Source organism: Carcharhinus amblyrhynchos, chromosome 5, assembly GCF_965287045.1.
Source record: "Carcharhinus amblyrhynchos chromosome 5, sCarAmb.v2.hapA, whole genome shotgun sequence".
In the NCBI taxonomy this organism is placed as follows: domain Eukaryota; kingdom Metazoa; phylum Chordata; class Chondrichthyes; order Carcharhiniformes; family Carcharhinidae; genus Carcharhinus; species Carcharhinus amblyrhynchos.
Window position 1 is genome coordinate 94,293,400 of NC_137328.1, and position 20,009 is coordinate 94,313,408.

At 42.7% G+C, this 20,009-nt stretch overlaps 1 protein-coding gene across 3 annotated transcripts in view; it reads right to left on the reverse strand.

The window, feature by feature from the left end:
- The window catches only part of LOC145343187 (ras-specific guanine nucleotide-releasing factor 2-like), a 213,633-nt gene that overhangs the window by 24,321 nt on the left and 169,303 nt on the right, over positions 1–20,009 (reverse strand). For all 3 annotated transcript variants that reach the window (XM_080189205.1, XM_080189204.1, XM_080189203.1), the window contains one exon: positions 9,454–9,560. In XM_080189205.1, the coding sequence (XP_080045331.1) occupies positions 9,454–9,560 (107 nt within the window). The remainder of the gene's footprint in view (positions 1–9,453; positions 9,561–20,009) is intronic.

Genomic DNA, 20,009 nt, shown 5'->3' on the forward strand with positions numbered 1-20,009 from the left:
TTTGATGTTTGAAGAAGGGATACCAGAAGGGGCATGACAGGCACTTACACTTTAGAAGTTCCAATAGAATTCAGACTTGTGCTTTTACTATATATTGTTATGAATCCCGCTGATGTTCAATGTGAGCGTATCCCAAAACCCAGAAAGGAAAGATCAGAAACTTGGAACTCCGGTTTTTAACTAATTTTTTTTGCAATTTGGAAAAAATAGAGATTAGAAATGAAACCTGGTAAGGAAAGGCATCAGTATTGTAAATTATTCAAAGAACAAAACATTTATTAAACTTCAAAACACACAACAAGAGAGGCAACAATTAAGACCAACATTTACAATTAACTGCAGTAATGGTTATCAAGACAGTATGCTTACCTTACCCCCCCAATCCAAATCTATCTAATTCCCTAAGTTCAAAGAATACACCTTCCCCAAAACAATATCCCTTGGGTTTTAACACTATGAGCCAAATCCAGCAAATAATTACAACATAGGACCTGTAGCTTTCTTCTGGGATCTTTTTTAGTTTTGAGTAGAACCTATAGATCTCACACAGACGGACTTCTTCTGTTTTTGTTCAGTATAAGTTTGTTTCTTCTGAAAGAGCTCTGCTTTACAACTAGGCATGATCAAGGTCCCTAAACTGCTGTCTTCACTTTGCTTAACAAAATATGGGTTTCACCTTGCTGCAAACTACCCGAAAGAACCCCCCACACTGCTACTAAACTAATCTGCATCTCAGAAGTCCTCAGTGAAGCTAAATTCCTATCAGTTTCTTTTTTATCCAATTCCTTACTTTTCATTTCATTCCAACTTCGTAACAATATACAGGGCCAAGCTATCAGGACATGGCCAACATTTGATGATTCTCACCTAAAGGCATAACAAAGGTATACACACTTCACACCCCTTGTATCACAGGGGTGGTTCTCAGTAACCATGTCATTTACAGATCACTTCTTCGCCTTTTGACTAAGATCTGGCCTCGGGAGCCAAAGTCAACCAGGGTAAGAGCGAGGCCATGTTTTTTGTGAACTGGGCCGACAGATCCTTTGTCCCCTTCACCGTCAGGGCAGATTACCTGAAGGTGTTGGGGATATGGTTTGGAGCGGCAGGGGCATGCGCCAAAAACTGGGAAGAGCGCATCGCGAAAGCCAGGCAGAAACTGGGCTTGTGGGAGCAACGCTCCCTCTCCATGACAGGAAAAACCTGGTGATCCGGTGTGAGGTGCTGTCCGTGTTGTTGTACGTGGCGCAGGTGTGGCCTGTTCCCCAAATCCTGTGCTGCAGCAGTGACACAGGCCATCTTCAAGTTTATCTGGAGATCAAAGATGGATCGCGTCCGGAGGGAGGCGATGCACAAATCTCCAGAGGACGGACGGAAAAACGTACCCAACGCTGCCCTCATCCTGATGGCCACCTTTGTGTGCGGCTGCATCAAGCTGTGCGTAAATCCTCGGTACACTAACAGCAAGTGCCACTACTTTTTGAGGTTCTACCTGTCCTGAGTGTTGTGGAGGATGGGTCTGGCCACACTGCCGCGGAACACTCCAAGCAGTTGGACCGTACCGCAGCACTTGTCTTTCATGGAGAAATTTTTCCGCAAACACACCTTTGACCACATGGCGATTAAACAGTGGTCAGCGGGTAACATCCTTGGGGCCCTGAGAGAAAAGGAGATGGTGGATCCTGTCGGATGGTTCCCTGACAAGACTCAGTGTCATCTGGCAGAACGCCTCATCACCAGAACTCACAAACAAGCACCAAGATCTGGCTTGGCTGGTGGTGAGAAGGGCACTCCCCGTCAGATCCTTCATGCACGCTCGAGGTCTCAACATCACCGCATGCTGCCCTCGAAGCGGCTGCAGGGCTGATGAGACGGTCGCACAACTCCTTGTGGAATGTGCCTTTGCAAAGAAGGTCTGGAGTGAGATGTGGCGGTATTTGTCAAGGTTCGTCCCGAGCAGCTCGATGACACAGGACTCTGTGCTCTACAGGCTGTTTCCAGGGACGCACACCGAGACAAATATCAACTGCTGCTGGAAGGTCATCAACTTGGTGAAGGAAGCACTTTGGTCCGCCCGAAACTTGCTGATCTTCCAGCTGAAAGAACTGTCCTCGACCGAGTGTTGCAGACTGGCACATTCCAAGGTCCAGGACTACATGCTGAAGGACGCGCTGAAGCTTGGGGCAGCCACCGCAAAGGCACAATGGGGAAAGGCCACACTTAAGGCCTTTTAACGGAGGCAAATCGAGGGACTGGGAACTGCAGAATACCCTCGACCTGCGGAACTGTGTGCCAATCTGAGCAATAACGGCACACAGTAATTTATTGAGGCATGTATATAGTTTTAAGTATTGAAATGAAATGAGTATGATTTGTATAAAAGTGTAAAGATGTTTTGATTCTGTTTTGTTTGCAATTCAAAGCCATGTAAATTTGCAACAGTTTATTTGAAATTTTTTTTATGAATAAAGTATATTTTTGGAGAAAAAAGAAGTGTAATGTTGACATCCTGCATTTGGTTGAAGTCATGAGGTTACACTCAGGCTTCATTTGAAGCAATTTTTTTAGAGTGGCAGCTAGGCCTTTTGGCTAAGATGCAAATGAGATCAAGCCTTGAAGAAGGTGCAATGCCTGCTCTGATCAGTTTGGATCATGTAGATCAAGCCCAAGACAGAAAGTGGGAAGCCTGTCTTGTCAGCTTGGATCTGGAATGTCACACTTGCTGAGATTTGATTGGATCGAATTGGATATAAACAAAAAAAAACTTGTTGTGGAAGAGTCTTTCTAAGCTCATACGGGATATTTATTTCATGTTTCTCAAGCTTCACTAAATGGATGTAGATCACTGGTACACTGTTTGCCAAGGACAGTGAATTGAAATGCAACAGGCAGCAGAAAAGACACAAAGCTTGTGTATGAATGCCCATTTATTTGGCAGCTCCTAGGCTTCTTTCAACCTCCAGCAGAAAAAAGTGCAAGCAGCTTCATCAAGAACAAACTTTGCCAACTTTTCCCAGACTTAAAGGCAAGCATAGAACAAGAAAATGTGGCTCAGTTATCTGGCTTGCTCCTTTCAAAGGACAACATTTCTACACATCTATCCTAAAACTCTACAAAGTTTTGTCTTGATCACTAGAATTAGGGAATAGGATAGGGGATCTATCTGTACCTATTTCTTTCATATTCAAACAGCTCTTGCTGATCAACTAGTTATGTGCATCCAGTTTTCTTCACTTCAGATTTCCATAATTCAAAAATTCTGTCCTTTTATCTCCAATGTTTAGTTACAAGTTACACTTACTGAGCTTTCCGACAGCACAAGAATAATTATATTTTTGAAGAACTGAAAAGCATTCGGGGATGGCTGCTCAAAGTCCACACACCTTGAGTACAGTTGTTGCTTACCACACCAATGTGTAACACAAGAGCTGAGGGCACCTGTGTCTTCCTTGATCATACCACTGATATTTTCAAGCAGTGATTAAAGCCCTTTTTCCTCCTTCAATATGTTGCTTAAAATCTACCATTTTTTGTTACCAAGCTTCTAGTCATTTGGCCCAAAATCTCCTTATGTGGCTCGGTGTTATGTTTTGGAATATTTCTATGAAGTGTCTTGGGACATTTTATCAGATGGTTTTTATATACAAGTTGTTGTTAGGGTAGTCATTTCCAATAAAGCAGTGAGGTCATGATGCCCTAATGCAGAAAGAGACGCTTTTCCTCCCCTCACTGTAGCACCATTCCAATGAGAGCTTCATTTAATCATCTTGACTGAACCATTCAAGCCCTGACTGGCTGCAAAAGCAAACGCTGCCAAAAGATGGCACTCTAAATGCTGACATTAAAGACAGACATATTCTTACAATTCCCTGTTAAATCCCAAACACAATAACAAGTTTTAAACAATGCTGGTATTTTTCATCACCCGGGTTTTGCATTGCGCACCAGATTTTCACACAACCTAACATCCCAAACAATCAATAAATTACATAATTGACCTTTTCAAAGTGACATGGAAGATTTGTCCCAGGATTTTTCTTTTTGTTTCCTAACTTCCACCACTCCTCTGCCACATAGAACACAAGAATTAGATGCAGGCGTAGGCAGTTCAGCCCCTCGAGCCTGCACCACTATTCAATACTATCATGGCTGATCTCATCTCAACCTCAACACCACTTTCTTGCCCATTCTCCTTAACCCTTCAACCCACTACTAATTAAAACTCTGTCTATCTCCTCAAGTTTAATCAATTCCTGGCATCCACCACACTCTGGGGTAGTGATTCGTAACTCTTGGAGAGAAGTAGTTTCTTCTCATCTCTGTTTTAAATCTGCTGCCTCTTAATTTAAAACAATGACCTCTTGCCGTACAAGACGAATCATCTGCTCTATGTCTACTTTGTCAATACCTTTTATTATCTAAATACCTCAATTAGATCTCCTCTCATTCTTCTAAACCTCACGAAATATAGTTCTAAACTGCTCAACCTCTCTTCATAAGACAAACCCCTCATTTCTGGAATCAACCTAATGAACCTACTCTGAACTGCCTCTGCTGCCAATAACTCCTTTCTCAAATAAGGGAACCAAAACTGTACACAGTACTCCAGGTGAGGTCTCATCAATGCCTTGTACAGTTGCAGCAACACTTCTTAATTTTATACTCTGTTTCTTTAGCTTTAAATGCCAAAATTCTATTTGCTTTTTTTAATACCTGCTATACCTGCATACCAGTCTTCTGCAATTCATGCATGAGGACACTCAGATACCTCTGCACCGAAACACCCCAATGTCTCTCTCTATTTAGATAATAAGTTGCCTTTACATGTTTCTGACTAAAATGGATAATCTCTCGCTTATCCGTGTTAAACTCCATCTGCCACATTTTGGCCCACTCATCTAACCTATCTATATTGATTTGTAAATATCTTGTTTCCTCATTGCAACTTACTATCCCACCTTTTTTTATTTATTAGTATTATAAGTAGGCTTAAATTAACACTGTAATGAAGTTACTGTGAAAATTCACCTGTAAATTTGGCTATAGTGCCTTCTTTCCCTGTATCCAAATCATTGATATAGATTGTTGGGCCCGAGGACCGAACCCTGTGGCACCCTACTAGTTACATCTTCCAACCAGAAAAAGACCAATTTATCCCAACTCTCTGCCTTCTGTCAGTTAGCCTGTCTTTTATCCAAGCTAATAAATTACCCCTAACTCCATGTGATTTTACCTTGTGTATTAACCTTCTGTATGGCACCTTCTTAAATGCCTTCCTAAAGTCCATTCTTCAGATTCCTCATTATCCACTTGGCTTGTTACAACTTCAGAGAACTGAAGTAAATTGGTCAAACATGATTTACCCTTCATAAAACCATGCTGACTCTCATGGATTGCATTTTGGCTTTCCAAATGTCCTGTTATTACTTTCTTAATAATGGATTCTAATAATTTCCCTACAACAGCCACAGTTCCTTGAATAACCAACACTTAATGCAGATGTGTTCATTTGGAACCACAGTGGGGTCCACTTGCTCCCACATCATGCAGGTGCAACACTTCACCTGGCACTCCATCCCTATTTTATTCAATTAGTTTTTAATTAACTTTTTTAAACTGTTTTTTAGCTACTTGATTTGTCAGATATTTCGCCTCATTACCTTTAATCTGAAAACAATTTAGAATACTGCTAGTACATTCACCAACTGATAGACCATAGGGCTTTGAGGTAAATACAGAAGTAGGAACACAGAAAATTGGTAGCACAAGGGAAGTCATTCAATCCGTTGTGTCTGTGCCTATTGAAAAGGTGCAATCCAGCTTAATTCCACCTCGCAGCTCTTGGTCTGTATCTCTGTAGGTTACCTCACTCTAAGTGCTTGTTCATGTATTTGTTCAAATGTGGTGAGGCTTTCTACCTCTGACTATGTTTCAGACAGTGAGTTCCAGATCCTCACCACTTTCTGGGTCAAAGGTTTATTCTCAAAGCCTCTCTACTTCTTCCATCAAATACTTGAAACTTCTGTCCCCTGGTTAATGATCTTTCTGTTACGGGATAGTAAACTTTCCCATCCACTCTTTATTGACACGGCACACATTTTAATGCCTCAGTCAAATGTCCCCTCAGCATCCTCTGTACCAAAGAAACAACACTAGCCTATCCAACCTTTCCCTGGAATTAATATTCTCTATTCCTGGCAACATTGTCATAAATTTCCTCTGAACTCTCACCAGTGCAATCACATTCTTTCTGGAACTGGACACAGTACTCTAGCTGATGCCTAAAGTATGGATAGCCATTGATTTCTAGACAGATGGCTGTTATGTTTGCTGGATTCCTCTACAATGATTTGTGTAACCCTTAATAATTCACTAACATTTGATCTGTGCATGCCAGCTCTTAAAAAGCAGCCTTGTCATCCAAGATTTAAAGAGGATAAATGGCAAACAATGTGGCAGAGGCACTTACTTCAACATTTAACATGCACTCACCCAAAAATACTGTTAGACCTATCACATAGAATCAACAGTGCAGAAGGAAGCCATTTGGCCCATTGAGCCTGCACTGACAACAATCTCACCCAGGTGCTGTCCCCATAACCCCACATATTTACTCTTCTAGTCCCCAGGACACTAAGGAGCAACTATGATGGCCAATCAACCTAATCTGCACATCTTTGGAGTGTGGGAGGAAACCGGAGCACCTTGAGGAAACCCTCTTAGACACGAGGAGAACACGCAGACTCCACACAGTCACCCGAGGCCAGAATCGAATCCAGAGCCTTGGCGCTGTGAGGCAGCAGTGCTAACCACTGTGCCAGCATGCCGCCTCAGACAAATCGTAACTAATAGAAAAGGCACTCAGTGTGTTGGTCTATGAGAACAAGGAAAATACCATTAAAAGCTAGAAACTTTGTTGCTCATAAGATCAATGCTCATTTCAGTTTACTGAAAGTTATTTGCTTCAACGGTTTTTCATAGACCTTTTACGAACAATATCAAAATCGATCCCATTGTTAAAGTCGGGCATCATCAGTATTTTTCTTCAACTCTTAATTCCTTTATGATCTGATTGGATCACAGCAATGAGAAAGGTTGAGAGTGTAGTAGCGCCACAAGGTATTGTCAAATTGTCAGAAATATTTCCATGCTCACAGAACAGATCTGACATATTTGCCCTAAAGTTTCAGGCAATTACAATATTCTGCTGTGGATTTTGAGTACCCACCATACAAGTGGCTGTCAACCTCCTGTTCAAACAAACCAAACGCGCGGCTAATTAATCTGATTCAGTCAGAGGCTTGGTTAGCATTCTCGAATAATAAACATAATCCCTTGAGGATTTTAATACAGGATAGATACCATCTTGCCCCTTCCCTTATTTTTTAGTCATCAGAAAGCAAAGAAACTTCAAATATTGCAATGCTGGGAAAAATGCATAATTTATGTAGAATGTTATCCATCGGTCAATTTGGAAGCAGTACATATATCTAAAATGCATCATTAAGATACTTTTTTTTTCATAGTGAAATTCCCTCCTTCTGACATTACTTTTGAGAGCAGGAACTGTAGGAGGCACATTGGAGCATTTTTCTCCAATGACCCAATCACCCTGCACTTTGTGTGTTAATGTAATCACTTTGACACAATACTCACAGTGTAACTATCACGTGAACCAGGTGAATTGACCCTTCTGATTTTGGACTGGTGCCAAAATTATGAAGTTGCCTTTTCTCTTTACAGCAAGATTTTTGCAGCATTTTCTGGTTTTGTGATGTAGTGATGCTATTTTACTTGTGGCACTGTGGTTAGCACTGCTGCCTCACAGCTTCAGGGATTCAGGTTCGATTGTGGCCTTGAGTGACTGTTCTGTGTAGAGTTTGTATGTTCGCCCAGTGTCTGTATGGGTTTTCTCTGGGTGCTCTGGTTTCTCTCCTACACTCTAAAGATTTGCAGGTTAGGTGGATTGGCCATGCTAGATAACCCCTTGTGTCCAAAGATGTATAGGTAGGTGGGTAAGCCATGGAAAGTGTGCAGCATTACAGGGATAGGGTAGAGGGGATGGCCTGGATGGAATGCTCTTTCGGAGCGTTGCTGCAGATTCGAGGGGCCAGATGGCCAGAGTCAATGGAAATGCAAAACAGACAAAAACAGCTTGGCTGCCTGTTTTACAACCACTGTGATTCCCCTGTTCCACTGAAGGCAACTTGTTATTTTGTTTTGTGCCAATTAAAGTTTGCTTTAATAAAGTATCAAACTTTTTGTGCAAGGGGCATTTAGTAGGAATTTGCAATCGTGTATTGTGTCCTCAGGTGGACCTTTGGCTCATTGTCTGCAGATGCTTCACATTGAGCCATTTTCTTGTTGGTTTTTTTGTCAGTCATGGTTTTCCATCCTCAGGGACAGGACAAGGAGACAGATCCCAACTCTACCTCAGCCAGAATTAGAATCAACTCATATCTTTGACGTTATTCTGAACTGCACATGAGCTGTTCAGCCAACTCAGCTAACCAGACGCCTGCATGTTAGGAATTATAGAAGCATTATAAAGAGCTATTGTGCTCACTTTCAGCCAAGTGTTTAATATTGGCATAACTGGCATTAATACCAGGGCACACCAAAATCAATAGGGTTCACCAAGAGGTACAGTATCTGAATATGAACTACTGGTCAGGGCTGTCTTGCATTTGGAGCAGTCAACTCATTTAAATACTTTGATGCACCAGATGAGTAGGACACGCCATGTTGAGAATGTTGGGCTTCCCATGGCATGCCTCAAACTACTTTCTACTCACACCTGGGTTTGCCACTGGCAACAAAAGGATTTTTGTGCAGTACCATAGAATCCAACAGTGCAGAAGGAGGCTATTTGGCCCATCAAGTCTGTACCAAGCACAATCCCACCCAAACCCTATCCCCAAAACCCCATGTATTTACTCTAGTTAGTTCCCCCGACAATAGGGTCAATTTAGCATGGCCAATCAACCTAACTCACACATCTTTGGACTGTGGGGGGAAACCGGAGCACCCGGAGGAAACCCATGCAGGCACAGAGAGAATGTGCATACTCCACACAGACAGTAAACTGAAGTCAGAATTGAACCTGGGTCCTTGGTGCAGTCAGGCAGCAGTGCTAACCACTGTGGTTATTTATTTTATTTTATTAATTTGTTTATTCTAACTATACAGATATGTTTTCACCATGAGTACACGGTTACCTTGTTCACAGCTGAAATTAAATGAGTTATTAGTCCAAAAATCCATAACATTATAAATACATTGGAGTAAGCAGCGTTTCAGATTTTGATTACTCCCCATTGTAATTCATACAGAAAACAACTTGCATATTTCACTCTTCAAAAAAATACATATGGGAAATAGATTATTTACTAATAACAATAGTTATTTGAATTCATGTTACATTCACAATTTGAAGGGTTGAAAATTCTGTACCTGAGAGTGCTTGGAAACCCAGTGTCGAAGGACATTCAAAACACGGTTTGTAGCTGCCCTACGTATAATAAATTCTTTGTCACACATGCGGTCTGAGTTGTTAAATCCTGCAAAAAGGGGGAAAAAATTGACAGTTTTAGTATGCCACAAAAGAGGGATAAATTGTTGTCTTTTTTACATTATCAGGATCATGCCAGAAACAATCCCTCAGAAATGTTTAGGTCCACAATCAGCGTCTGACTGGCACACATTAATAAGTGCTGGGGGAGGGAGACCAGTGCAGTTGTATACAATAACAAAAGAAAACCTCTGCAATGTCCCCCAAACTGACTACCCATTCAACATCAAGTTTACGAAGAAAGGATGTGAAATCAAAATACAGGTCGAGTATCCTTTATCTGAAAACCAAACACATCCAAAAACCAAACATGTTATATATTTAACTAGTTGCTTGATTGCTTTAAGAGCAGGTCACATGACTTGATCATGAGGTCATTGAGTGCTTTACTGGCTTCTGTCTTAGTTTCAGTTTCTGTTCTGTACAGAGACTATCTCTTTCAATGAACCTGTTGGGTGTTACTTTGAATTCATATGTGCAAACCACATATTTTCTTTTTGTTTAAAACATAGTTAGGACATTACAAAATATTCTTTTGAATGGACCCTAATGTGAGCCAACACAAACTCACCTACCTTTTGCTCAGGAAGTCTGTGTCCCAAGCTCACACGAACCTTGCCAATCAGATCAGATCAGACCTTTTGCGCAGGATGACTGTGACCTGAGTTGACTGGAACCTTCTGGCCAGATCAGACCTTTGCACAGGAAGTCTAGTTATTTGCCTGAATTGATTTTGAGTTTTTATTGTTTTTATTCCATTGTGAACATGTCAAAAGGACCATCAGATCTCCTTAAGGGTAACAGTGAGAAGAGGAAAAGGAAGCATAATTCATTATCAATTGCCAAATGGTGTTGTTGCAGAAACCTGACATCTGTGGGGCAACTGAATGGGGTGGGTATCACCAACATACACAATTAATGAAGCAGAAAGACCAATTGTTGAAATTTTATATTGAAAGTTATTCAAAAAAGTTAATGAATAATAGAAAAAGTTTGCATTGGTTGAAAAATGATGAGCATGATCGTGTTCTGATGGAGCGGATTCGTCAATGCAGGAGTGAAAGCTGATTGCACCATTGATCAGACAGCAAGCCAAGATCTACCTCAAAGAACTGAGGGCACAATTGTCCCATTGTGAGATTAAGGCCAACATTTTACCGTCCTGCCCACCACAGGAAAGGGAGTGAGCTAGGCCATAAAATCCCACCCTAAATTTCATGGTGGGAGCGAGAATGTGGAGTGTTTCCTTCTGCAGCTTCCAGCGGGAAAACATGTCACATGTTCTGTCCCTGACCTCAATAATTATGCTCATGAGTGTTTCAGTGGTAGGGTGGTCTTGGGTGGCATGTAGTCCACTATGTCTGGGTGCCATATTGAAAAGATGACGAACATCACTGACCCACAATACAGGAAAGCAGATGAAGATAAATCCCGGACAGCATTCTGAGACTGGAAGATGGACCCCCTCAAGGACACCAAATCTGAAAGGTCCACCTACAGGTGTTCCCCCGTCCCATTGCTGTGGTGTTCCAGGGTTGCTGATGACCTCCATCCTGAACACCAGAGACAGCCCCAGTGATTATTCAGGTGAGTCCCAACATCTGCATGGCACATTGGTTCGAAATATGTTTCACGCTGAGGTTTTCTGCTTGGTACGAAGGGATCGGACCTTCTTTTTGAAAGTTTGTGGCAATAAAACATCTGCAGACCACGATGCTGCTGAAAAATCTGCAGATGTGTTTGCTAAGCTCTGCTCAGACCAAAATCTTTCACCTGACCAAACTTACAGCACTAACATAACAAATCTGTACTGATGGCACAACCTAGAAAAATGCTAGCAATAGCTGAGGAGAGTGCACCAATGGATGTTAAGGATGACAACAGTAGGTTGACCACCCTTGGCTGCATCTGTGGATGGCAAACAGTAGTGTAAATTGGCTGTAATTGGGAAGAGCAAATGTCCCAGGTGCTTCAAGAGTATTTAGACATAAATTACTCAGTATGTACCAATGAGAGAGCCTGGATAAGCAAGGTCTTGTTTTGTGATTGGCTGTAATAAGGCAGATAGATTTTCCATTTGATAACTCGCATATATTTCTTCTGATGACATAATGGTCCAGAAATGTCTGAAACAAAAATGACGCGGTCACAATACCAGCCATTACTAAAGCAAAACAGTAACCCTAGCAATCTGTGGTGGACTAGGGGTGAGATTTTCCAGCTTCTCCCGCCAATCGGATCTTCCTGTCCCACCAAAGGTGACCACCCCCCCTTCTCCCCACCTCCCCCTCCCACCCCTACCCCTGTGGTGACTTCTCCATTGGTAGGATGGGCAAGCTACGCAAAATGATGTAGACATCAGCAGGACTGGAAGATTCTGTCAGCAGTCAATGGTGATGCGTCTCTGCTGCTGGAAAACACACAGGGAGCGGGGCAGGAAAATCCTTCCTTAGGAGTTATGGCAGAAGATTTAATTCACCCTTAACCATTAATTCCTGGACATTTTACACCACTCTGTATTGTGTTAGCCTCAATAACATGTGAAAATTGGTATTTCAAAAATTAATTTGGGATACAGTGCACAGGTAAAAATATACATGTTATTCACTAACCTGCTTTTGGTGTGTTATTAATTCTTAAGGACTGAAACAAAACTGGGTTCTAACATTCTCTTCTTCCGCTTATTATGTTTTGTACATTTCTTCACTGTATTTACTTCCGTCTCATTGGCCTTATTCAGTTTGGCAAAGGTGTGTGTAACACCAAACCTTCAGAACAGGCTTCTGGTATTCAAACTCCAATAGCTATTCTCACTGAGGAGCCCAAAGATACTACTGCTCCTGAAAATTGGAGGAAAATCAACCCAAGGCACTTACTGAACCCCTGGCAAGGCTCGGACCATATTGCTATTAGGGGACTTCCAGCACTGAAACACGCAGCTTATGAGAATGAAGGATGGAACCTCGGAGATTAGCAGGGTTGCTAACTACAAGCAATTCCTGGAGGGAGATAATCCTCTGCGCTGTCAGAGCATGTACTGGCCACCCCTCCCACATGCTGTGCTGACCTGATGGCACCTGTGTGCCAATGGCTGCATCAACCTCTGAGCCCTTCTTCTGCACCCAACCATATTTCTTGGAGTAGTTATGACTGGTTCCTTGCCACTCTGCTAGTCTGCCCTGACCTAGCAGATAACCCTGCCCTCCCCATCAAACTTCCAAAGTAGCACTCAATGAGTTCTCAATGCATTCTTTCAAAATCTTAACTGCAGTTTTTTAAACAGATGAGGCATTCTCAAGGCCGGCCTCCTCCCAGTCTGGGGAAACTCGCTGGCAACAAGAACGGTGATGGGGAAACCGGCAATGCCAGCTGCATTGATACGTTCATCACCCTAGGGAATTTTCATGGTAACTTTGTTGCAGTGTTAATGTAAGCCTATTTGTGACACTAATAAATAAACCAAACTAAACTGAACCAGCTGTCCCCTTTCCCAGTCTGCTAAAAAGGTATTGATGTGACAGAGTCTTGCAAGAGATATGACATGTTGACATATGGGCATCATCAAAATTATGTTTTATCTTTTTCCAAATTTTTCACTGTTTATTGTCTAGTTTGGTGTAGTATAATTGTTTAATAATGAGAGTTATGCTATTATCTTCCTGTCTGCACCTTGTCACATGAAGTTTTTAAAATGATAAAATACAAGCTGAATAACAAATCAAGAACAATAAATAAAATGCTTCCCTCTAAAGGCCTCCGTTTGTGCTGTGGCACCAAACTGAGCAATTCAAAGGAAATTGAAAAGTTGTAAATTGCTGTCATGCTTTGTTCCTGTTGTACAATCTGGCAGAGCAGATAGTGAGAGAAAGTTTCCAGCCATCACTGCATCCAGGACTCCAGATGAATAAACCCAGGCAAACATCGTTAGATGCAAATGCTGTGAATAGGTGCTTGTCAGAACTTGTGGAACTGAGTCAAAATCATGAGGCGCCTGGACAGAGTAGATAGGGACAAACTGTTCCCACTCATGAAAGGATTGAGTACAAGTGAGCACAGATTTAGGGAATTAACTGGCAAGAGAAGCAATGGTGAAACGAGGAGAAACATTTTCACAGCGAGTGGTCAGGATCTGCCAGTGCAGTGGAGGCAGGTTCAATTGAAGCATTCAAAAGGGAATTATTTAGTTATCTGAAAAGGAAGAATGTGCAGGCTTACGGGGAAAAGGCTGGGGATTGGCACTAAGTGAATTGCTCAAAGGGAGAACCAGTACAGACACAATTGGGCCGAATGACCCCCTTTTGCACTGTAAGAATTCTGTGACTCTGTTACTGGGGTGCTCAATGTGGTGTCTGTAAACAGTATAACTAATTGAAGGTGATCACTTAGTGCAATTGCATTCTTTCATTGGTCTTTTGCTTGTTCCATTGATGTTGAAAATGAAGTGATTTTTACTTAGTGTTTAATGGATGTGCTAAGTCTTTTATTTTGTGAAGAGGGACGGCAGTCAGACTCGGGTATGTTTATCTACGTTATGTACAAGGTGGGTGTCTGAGTAGGCACATCTCCTGAGAACTGCCAGCCTGTGATGAGAATCTCCAGCACATAACTGCTGTGGAGGCACTGGCCTAGTGGTATTATCGCTAGACTGTTAATCCTGAAACTCAGCTAATGTTCTGGGGTTCAAATTCTCTCTTGGCAGATGGTGGAATTTGAATTCCATAAAAAATATCTGGAACTAAGAATCTTCTGATGACCATGAAACCATTGTCAATGGTGAGGAAAACCCATCTGGTTCACTAATGTCCTTTAGGAAAGGAAATCTGTCGTCCTTACCTGGTTTGGCCCACATGTGAGTCCAGAACCACAGCAATGTGTTGACTCTCAACTGCCCTCCAAAGGCAACTAGGGAAGGGCAATAATAATAGCCAGCGATGCCCGTGTCCCACAAATTAGTAAAACAAATGTCACAGGGACATCATAGTCTGCATCACTTATCAGCATATTTATGCTCTTAAACCATTACAATATATCTAGATCCTTTATATCCACCAGATTTCTGGGTCTAAATCTCTCTGCTGTTATTTGTTGCTAAAAGTAAAGGCTGGGAACATACTCAGATCTGCTCCCATTCCTCTACCCTAATTGCACTGGGCAGCTGACGGAAATATAATGCATTTTCAAAAACAGGGCTTCCACCGGAGAAGTCACAGAGATGGATTAGAGTAGAATGGAGCAAGAACAACTCGATGGAAATCCCTGGTTTAAAACGGAACAGAACCTGAGAGAAACCTGGGTTATTAAATCAGTGATAAAAGCTGACAGTTAGGGCCCAATTTTAACTCCCAGGAAACAGATCAATTTTGAGTGTGTTACAAGCACATCTGAAAGGTCCTTAATAATGAAACATCATACCATCGACCTCTGCTATTTTCCCCATCTTCTTTTAACATGCCTCCTTCTCAATTGTTTTTGTTGTTTTTTTTATTTAAATTGTTTCTCTCCTCCTTCAGTTGTCTTTACAGTACAGCTGTCAATTTAGAGGCAAGTTTGCCTTGTTTTGTCAAAGAACTGAATATTTGAGAAGTGAAGCGCTGAAGGTGGGCCACGAGGCAACCTAGCAATTGGGGCAGTGTTTATAGATTCATTGATCAGTTTTCTTATCTAAGAAGCACCTGAATTCTGACTTATTTTCCCATCCATATCACAACTATTTACATCCCACTTAAGGACGAGTAACACATCAAAAAAAATCCAATCAGCGTAAATTAAACAAATTCTTTTCTAGTTTTTCTTGGGATCAATTTGATAAAGGTCACATCCCCAGAATTTCTGTCCTTAGCCTAGCTGTTTTGGTACAGCTACAGCATTGGCATCTTCCTGGCATTGTGAAAAAATTGCCAAGCTATGTCCTGTACACAGAAAGTAGGATAAATCCAATCTGACTAACTACCAGCCCATCAGCCTACTCTCGATCATCAAAGTGATGGAAGGGGTCATCAACAATACTATCACCCAGCATTTGCTTAGCAATAACCAGCTCACTGGCACTCAGTTTGTGTTCCATCAGAGTTCCTCAGCTACTAACTTCATTACAACCTTGGTTCAAACATGGTCAAAAGAGCTGAACACGAGAGATGAGGTGAGAGTGAGTGCCCTTGACAGCAAGGCAGCATTTGATCGAGTGTGGCATCAAGGAGCCCCAGCAAAACTGAAGTCAATGGGAATCAGGAGGAAAACCCTCCACTGGTTGGACATGTATTTCACACAGAGGAAGATGATTGTGGTGATTAGAGACCAATCATCTCAGTTCTAGAACATGCCTGCAGGAGTTCCTCCAGATAGTGTCCTGGGCCCAAACATCTTCAGCTGCTTCACCAGCAACCTTCCTTCCATCATAAGTTCAGAGATGCAGATGTTTGCTGAAGATTTCACAATGTTCAACACCATTTATGACATCTCAGATACTAAAGCAGTCCATCTCCAAATGCAGCAAGACCTGGACAATATCCACGCTTGGGCTGACAAGTGGAAAGTAACATTCACACTGCACAAGTGCCAGGCAATGCCCATCTCCAACAAGAGAGAATCTAGCCATTACCTCTTGACAATCAATGACATTACCATTGCTGAATCCCCCACTATAAACATCCTGGGGATTACCATTGACCAGAAACTAAACTGGAGTAGCCATATAAATGCCATGGCTACAAGAACAAATCAAAGACTTGGAGTCCTGTGGCGAATAACTCACCTCCTGGCTCCCCAATTCCTGTCCACAATCTACAAGGCACAAGTGTGATGCAATACTCTCCACTTGCCTGGATGAGTGAGGCTCCAACAATACGCAAGAAGTTGACACCATCCAGGACAAAGCAGCCCACTTGACTGGCTACCTTTCCACTAATATTCACTCCCTCAACCACCCCTGAACAGTGGCAGCTGCGTGTACCATCTGCAAGATACACTGCAGGAATTCACCAAGACCCTTCAGGCAGCACCTTCCAAAGAATACCTCTACCAAAAGGACCAGGGCAGCAGATGCTTGGGGACACCATCACCTGGAAGTTCCTTATCAAGTCACTCACCATCCTGATTTGGAATTATATCACCATTCCTTCACTGTCACTGGGTCAAAATCCTGAAACTCCTTCCCTAACAGCGCTGTGGGTGTACCTACACCTCAGGCACTGCAGTAGTTCAAGAAAGCAACTCACCACCACCACCTTCTTAAGGACAATTAGTGATGAGCAATAAATGCTGGCCTTGCCAGCAATGCCTACATCTCGTAAATTACTTGTTAAAAAAATTCTTTACCGTGGCATTCCTGATTTATGCAAAAATTTTTTGACATTTGGAGTAACAAGCTATTTTCCAGAACAAGATCAATTCCATTCCTTTCTTTTTCATATCTGTCTCCTGCTTGCTTCAAGATAAACTTAACTCAAAAGTCGAACTTGGGACTAAGCATTTGGATTGAAAACAAAAAGTGCGGAAATATTGAACAGGGCTGACAGCATCTGTGGAGAGAGAAACAAAGTAAATGTTCCAAGTCAAATATGACTCTTCAGTTGCATTTGATTCAAAATGCTAACACTATTTTTCTCCTTATTTGTGCTGCCAGACCAGCTGAATATTTCCAGCATTTTCTGTTTTGATTTCAGATTTCCAGCATCCACAGTATTTTGCGTTTATTTTGTTTGAGCATTAGGATTGAGAGCGAGAATTTTTTTAAAATGTCAACTTCAATTTGAAGTATAATTTGCAAAATACTGATTAATGAGTTACAGCGTTCTAAACTGCAATTATGGTTATACAGCTGTCTGTTAAATCCCTTCAGTATAACTCTACGCATTTTGCAATGACAGGAACATGCGATCAGTGCAGTTACCATCGTGAAGTGGCTGGTTTCAGGAATAAACTGAAATTTCTAGCAAATTTAAAAATGAAGATGATTGTACTGCGGTTAGAAAGGATGGCCGATATTTTACCATTTGTTTGTCTGAGTGCTGGGTGGACTTGAAACTGGGAGAGTTTCAGATCTGCCCTTTTGGCCATGTTTTTAGGCCCCTCCCACCTCGCCTGCAAAATTCTGAGCAAGCCTTTTGCTCGCTGTAGAAGCCTGTGGGTGGAGCTTAACGAGCCCAAAAGCCTGCAAAGGGACATCGTGCGCATGCGTAGGCCTCTTCACAAACGGTGTGGGTGGTTTGTATTCTGGATTTGAATTCAACGGGAATCCCCACCAGAGGCAACATTTAAGGGGTGATCTTGCCATTGGGGCCCACCAGCCGATGGTGGTGGGGGTGCAGCAAGCTGGTAAGATCACAAGAGAGCTGAGACTGGGGATGAGCCATTCAGTTGGTGGGGGACTTCTGCGTACTCTGCAACAGCAATCGGGAGGTGGGTAGACTGTTGCCACACAGCAACGGCGATCAGTTGAGGGAGGAGCAGATGTGGTGGTTTTGACCATAATCATTCTAGGTGCGGGTGGGGGGGGGGGGGCGCAATCATTCCATTTAGGGACAGAGCAATCATTCCGGGCAGGGGGGCTGCAACCCATCCAGGCAGGTGGGGATTGACGATTCCTGTGGTAGCAGGGTTGGGGGAGTGGGGTTCAGCCACAAAGGCCTGCTTTACCTAGCAGAGGCAGTGATAAATTTCTGGGCTCACACAGCACAGAAACCTGCACATGCACAATTGCGCCCTCTGCTACTATCAGCTGGCTTTCTCGCAATTTAGGTCCCACCCACCTTTCTGTTGGTGGATTTCAAGTTTTGTCCCGTTTTTTGGACTGTCAGGTAAAATTCGATTTTTATGTTGTCCAATGAAACGGCGCAAATTTCTTCCGTTTTCATGCTCATTTAGCACTTAGAATTTCTTTGGTAAGGTCGGACCTTACAAACTTTTTGGAACAAATTGTGTCCTTTATTTTTAAAGAGTCCGCTAGTTCTAGTCTCTCCCACAAAGAGAAACATTCTTTCAGCATCCATCCTCTCATTCTTCCAAACCCCAAGCAAAATCTATCCTTCAGCAACGATTTATCCATAGGGGATAATTTTGAGCTCACACTCTCCATCTGCGCGTGCTCAAAATCGGAACCCGTGATTTGCACCAGTGAGTTTCTGAGTTCTTTTACATTTATTCTATATATTAGTGTCATGAGTAGGCTTACAGTTACACTGTAATGAATTTATTGTGAAAATCCCCAGATGCCACACTCTGGCACCTGTTCGGGTAACATGAGGGAGAATTTAGCATGGCCAGTGCACCTACCCAGCACCCCTTTTGGACTCTGGGAGGAAACCGGAGCACCAAGAGGAAATCCACACAGAGATGGGAGAAATTGCAAACTCCACACAGTGACCCAAGGTGGGAATTAAACCTGGGTCCTTGGCGCTGTGAAGCATCAGCACGAATCACTGTGCTACCTTACCAGCCCCTCAATGGTGGAGTTTGTGAAATGTGCTGCAGGATGGCAGAAAGCTTACTTCAACACATTAGCCTGTCATTAGCGAGCACTTTCGCTGGGATTTCCCCCATCACTAGATATTCAATGAGTGCCGATGTGACATCACATTGGCGCCATTTGTAGCAGTCCCACATAAGCATGAACCTGGCACCTTCATTGGTGCCTTCATCTCCTAGGGGGATTTCAGAGGCGAGTGCTCAGGCAGTCAGCACTCTCCATGATGTACGCTGTTCATGAGGCACTGGAGAGGATTTGGGGGACACGGATAAGTTCAATTCAGGGCCAGGGCTGGGGATCCCAGAATCATGATGTGGGTATGCCGGCGTTGGACTGGGGTAAACACAGTAAAAAGTCTGACAACACCAGGTTTTAGTCCAACCGATTTATTTGATAATAGACTCACAAGCTTTCGGGGTTAGTCCCTTCGTCAGGTGAATGGAGAGTTCTGGCCTCAGACAGAGCATATAAAGGACAGACAGTAATCAGTAATCTCTAAACTGTCCGTGCTTTATATGCTCTGTCTGAGGCCAGAACTCTCCATTCACCTGACGAAGGGACTAACCCCGAAAGCTTGTGAGTCTATTATCAAATAAATCAGTTGGACTAAAACCTGGTGTTGTCAGACTTTTTACTGTGATCCCAGAATCACCATTTCCAGGATAGGGTTCAGGAGGGAGTCTCCTGCAGGCAGTACCTTCCTTTCATGTTGGGTCACCTCTTGCTCTAAAGGGGTTACGAAGGCTGGTATGCAGGCTGCACTTCCCATGTCCTCCTTCTTGGGTTCCTGTCTATTTCATAGCTGAGGGAGTGCCCTTCCACACCGGAGGCTAGCAAGAGAGTGGGAGAGACATTGCACTGAGGGATGAGGTCCATGTGAGCATGGTGGGTCCCCCAAGCTTCGTGGCATGAACTGACAGGACGGAGGCTTTGTGGGTGAAAAAATCTATCGTCAAGCATTCAAAACAAAATGGT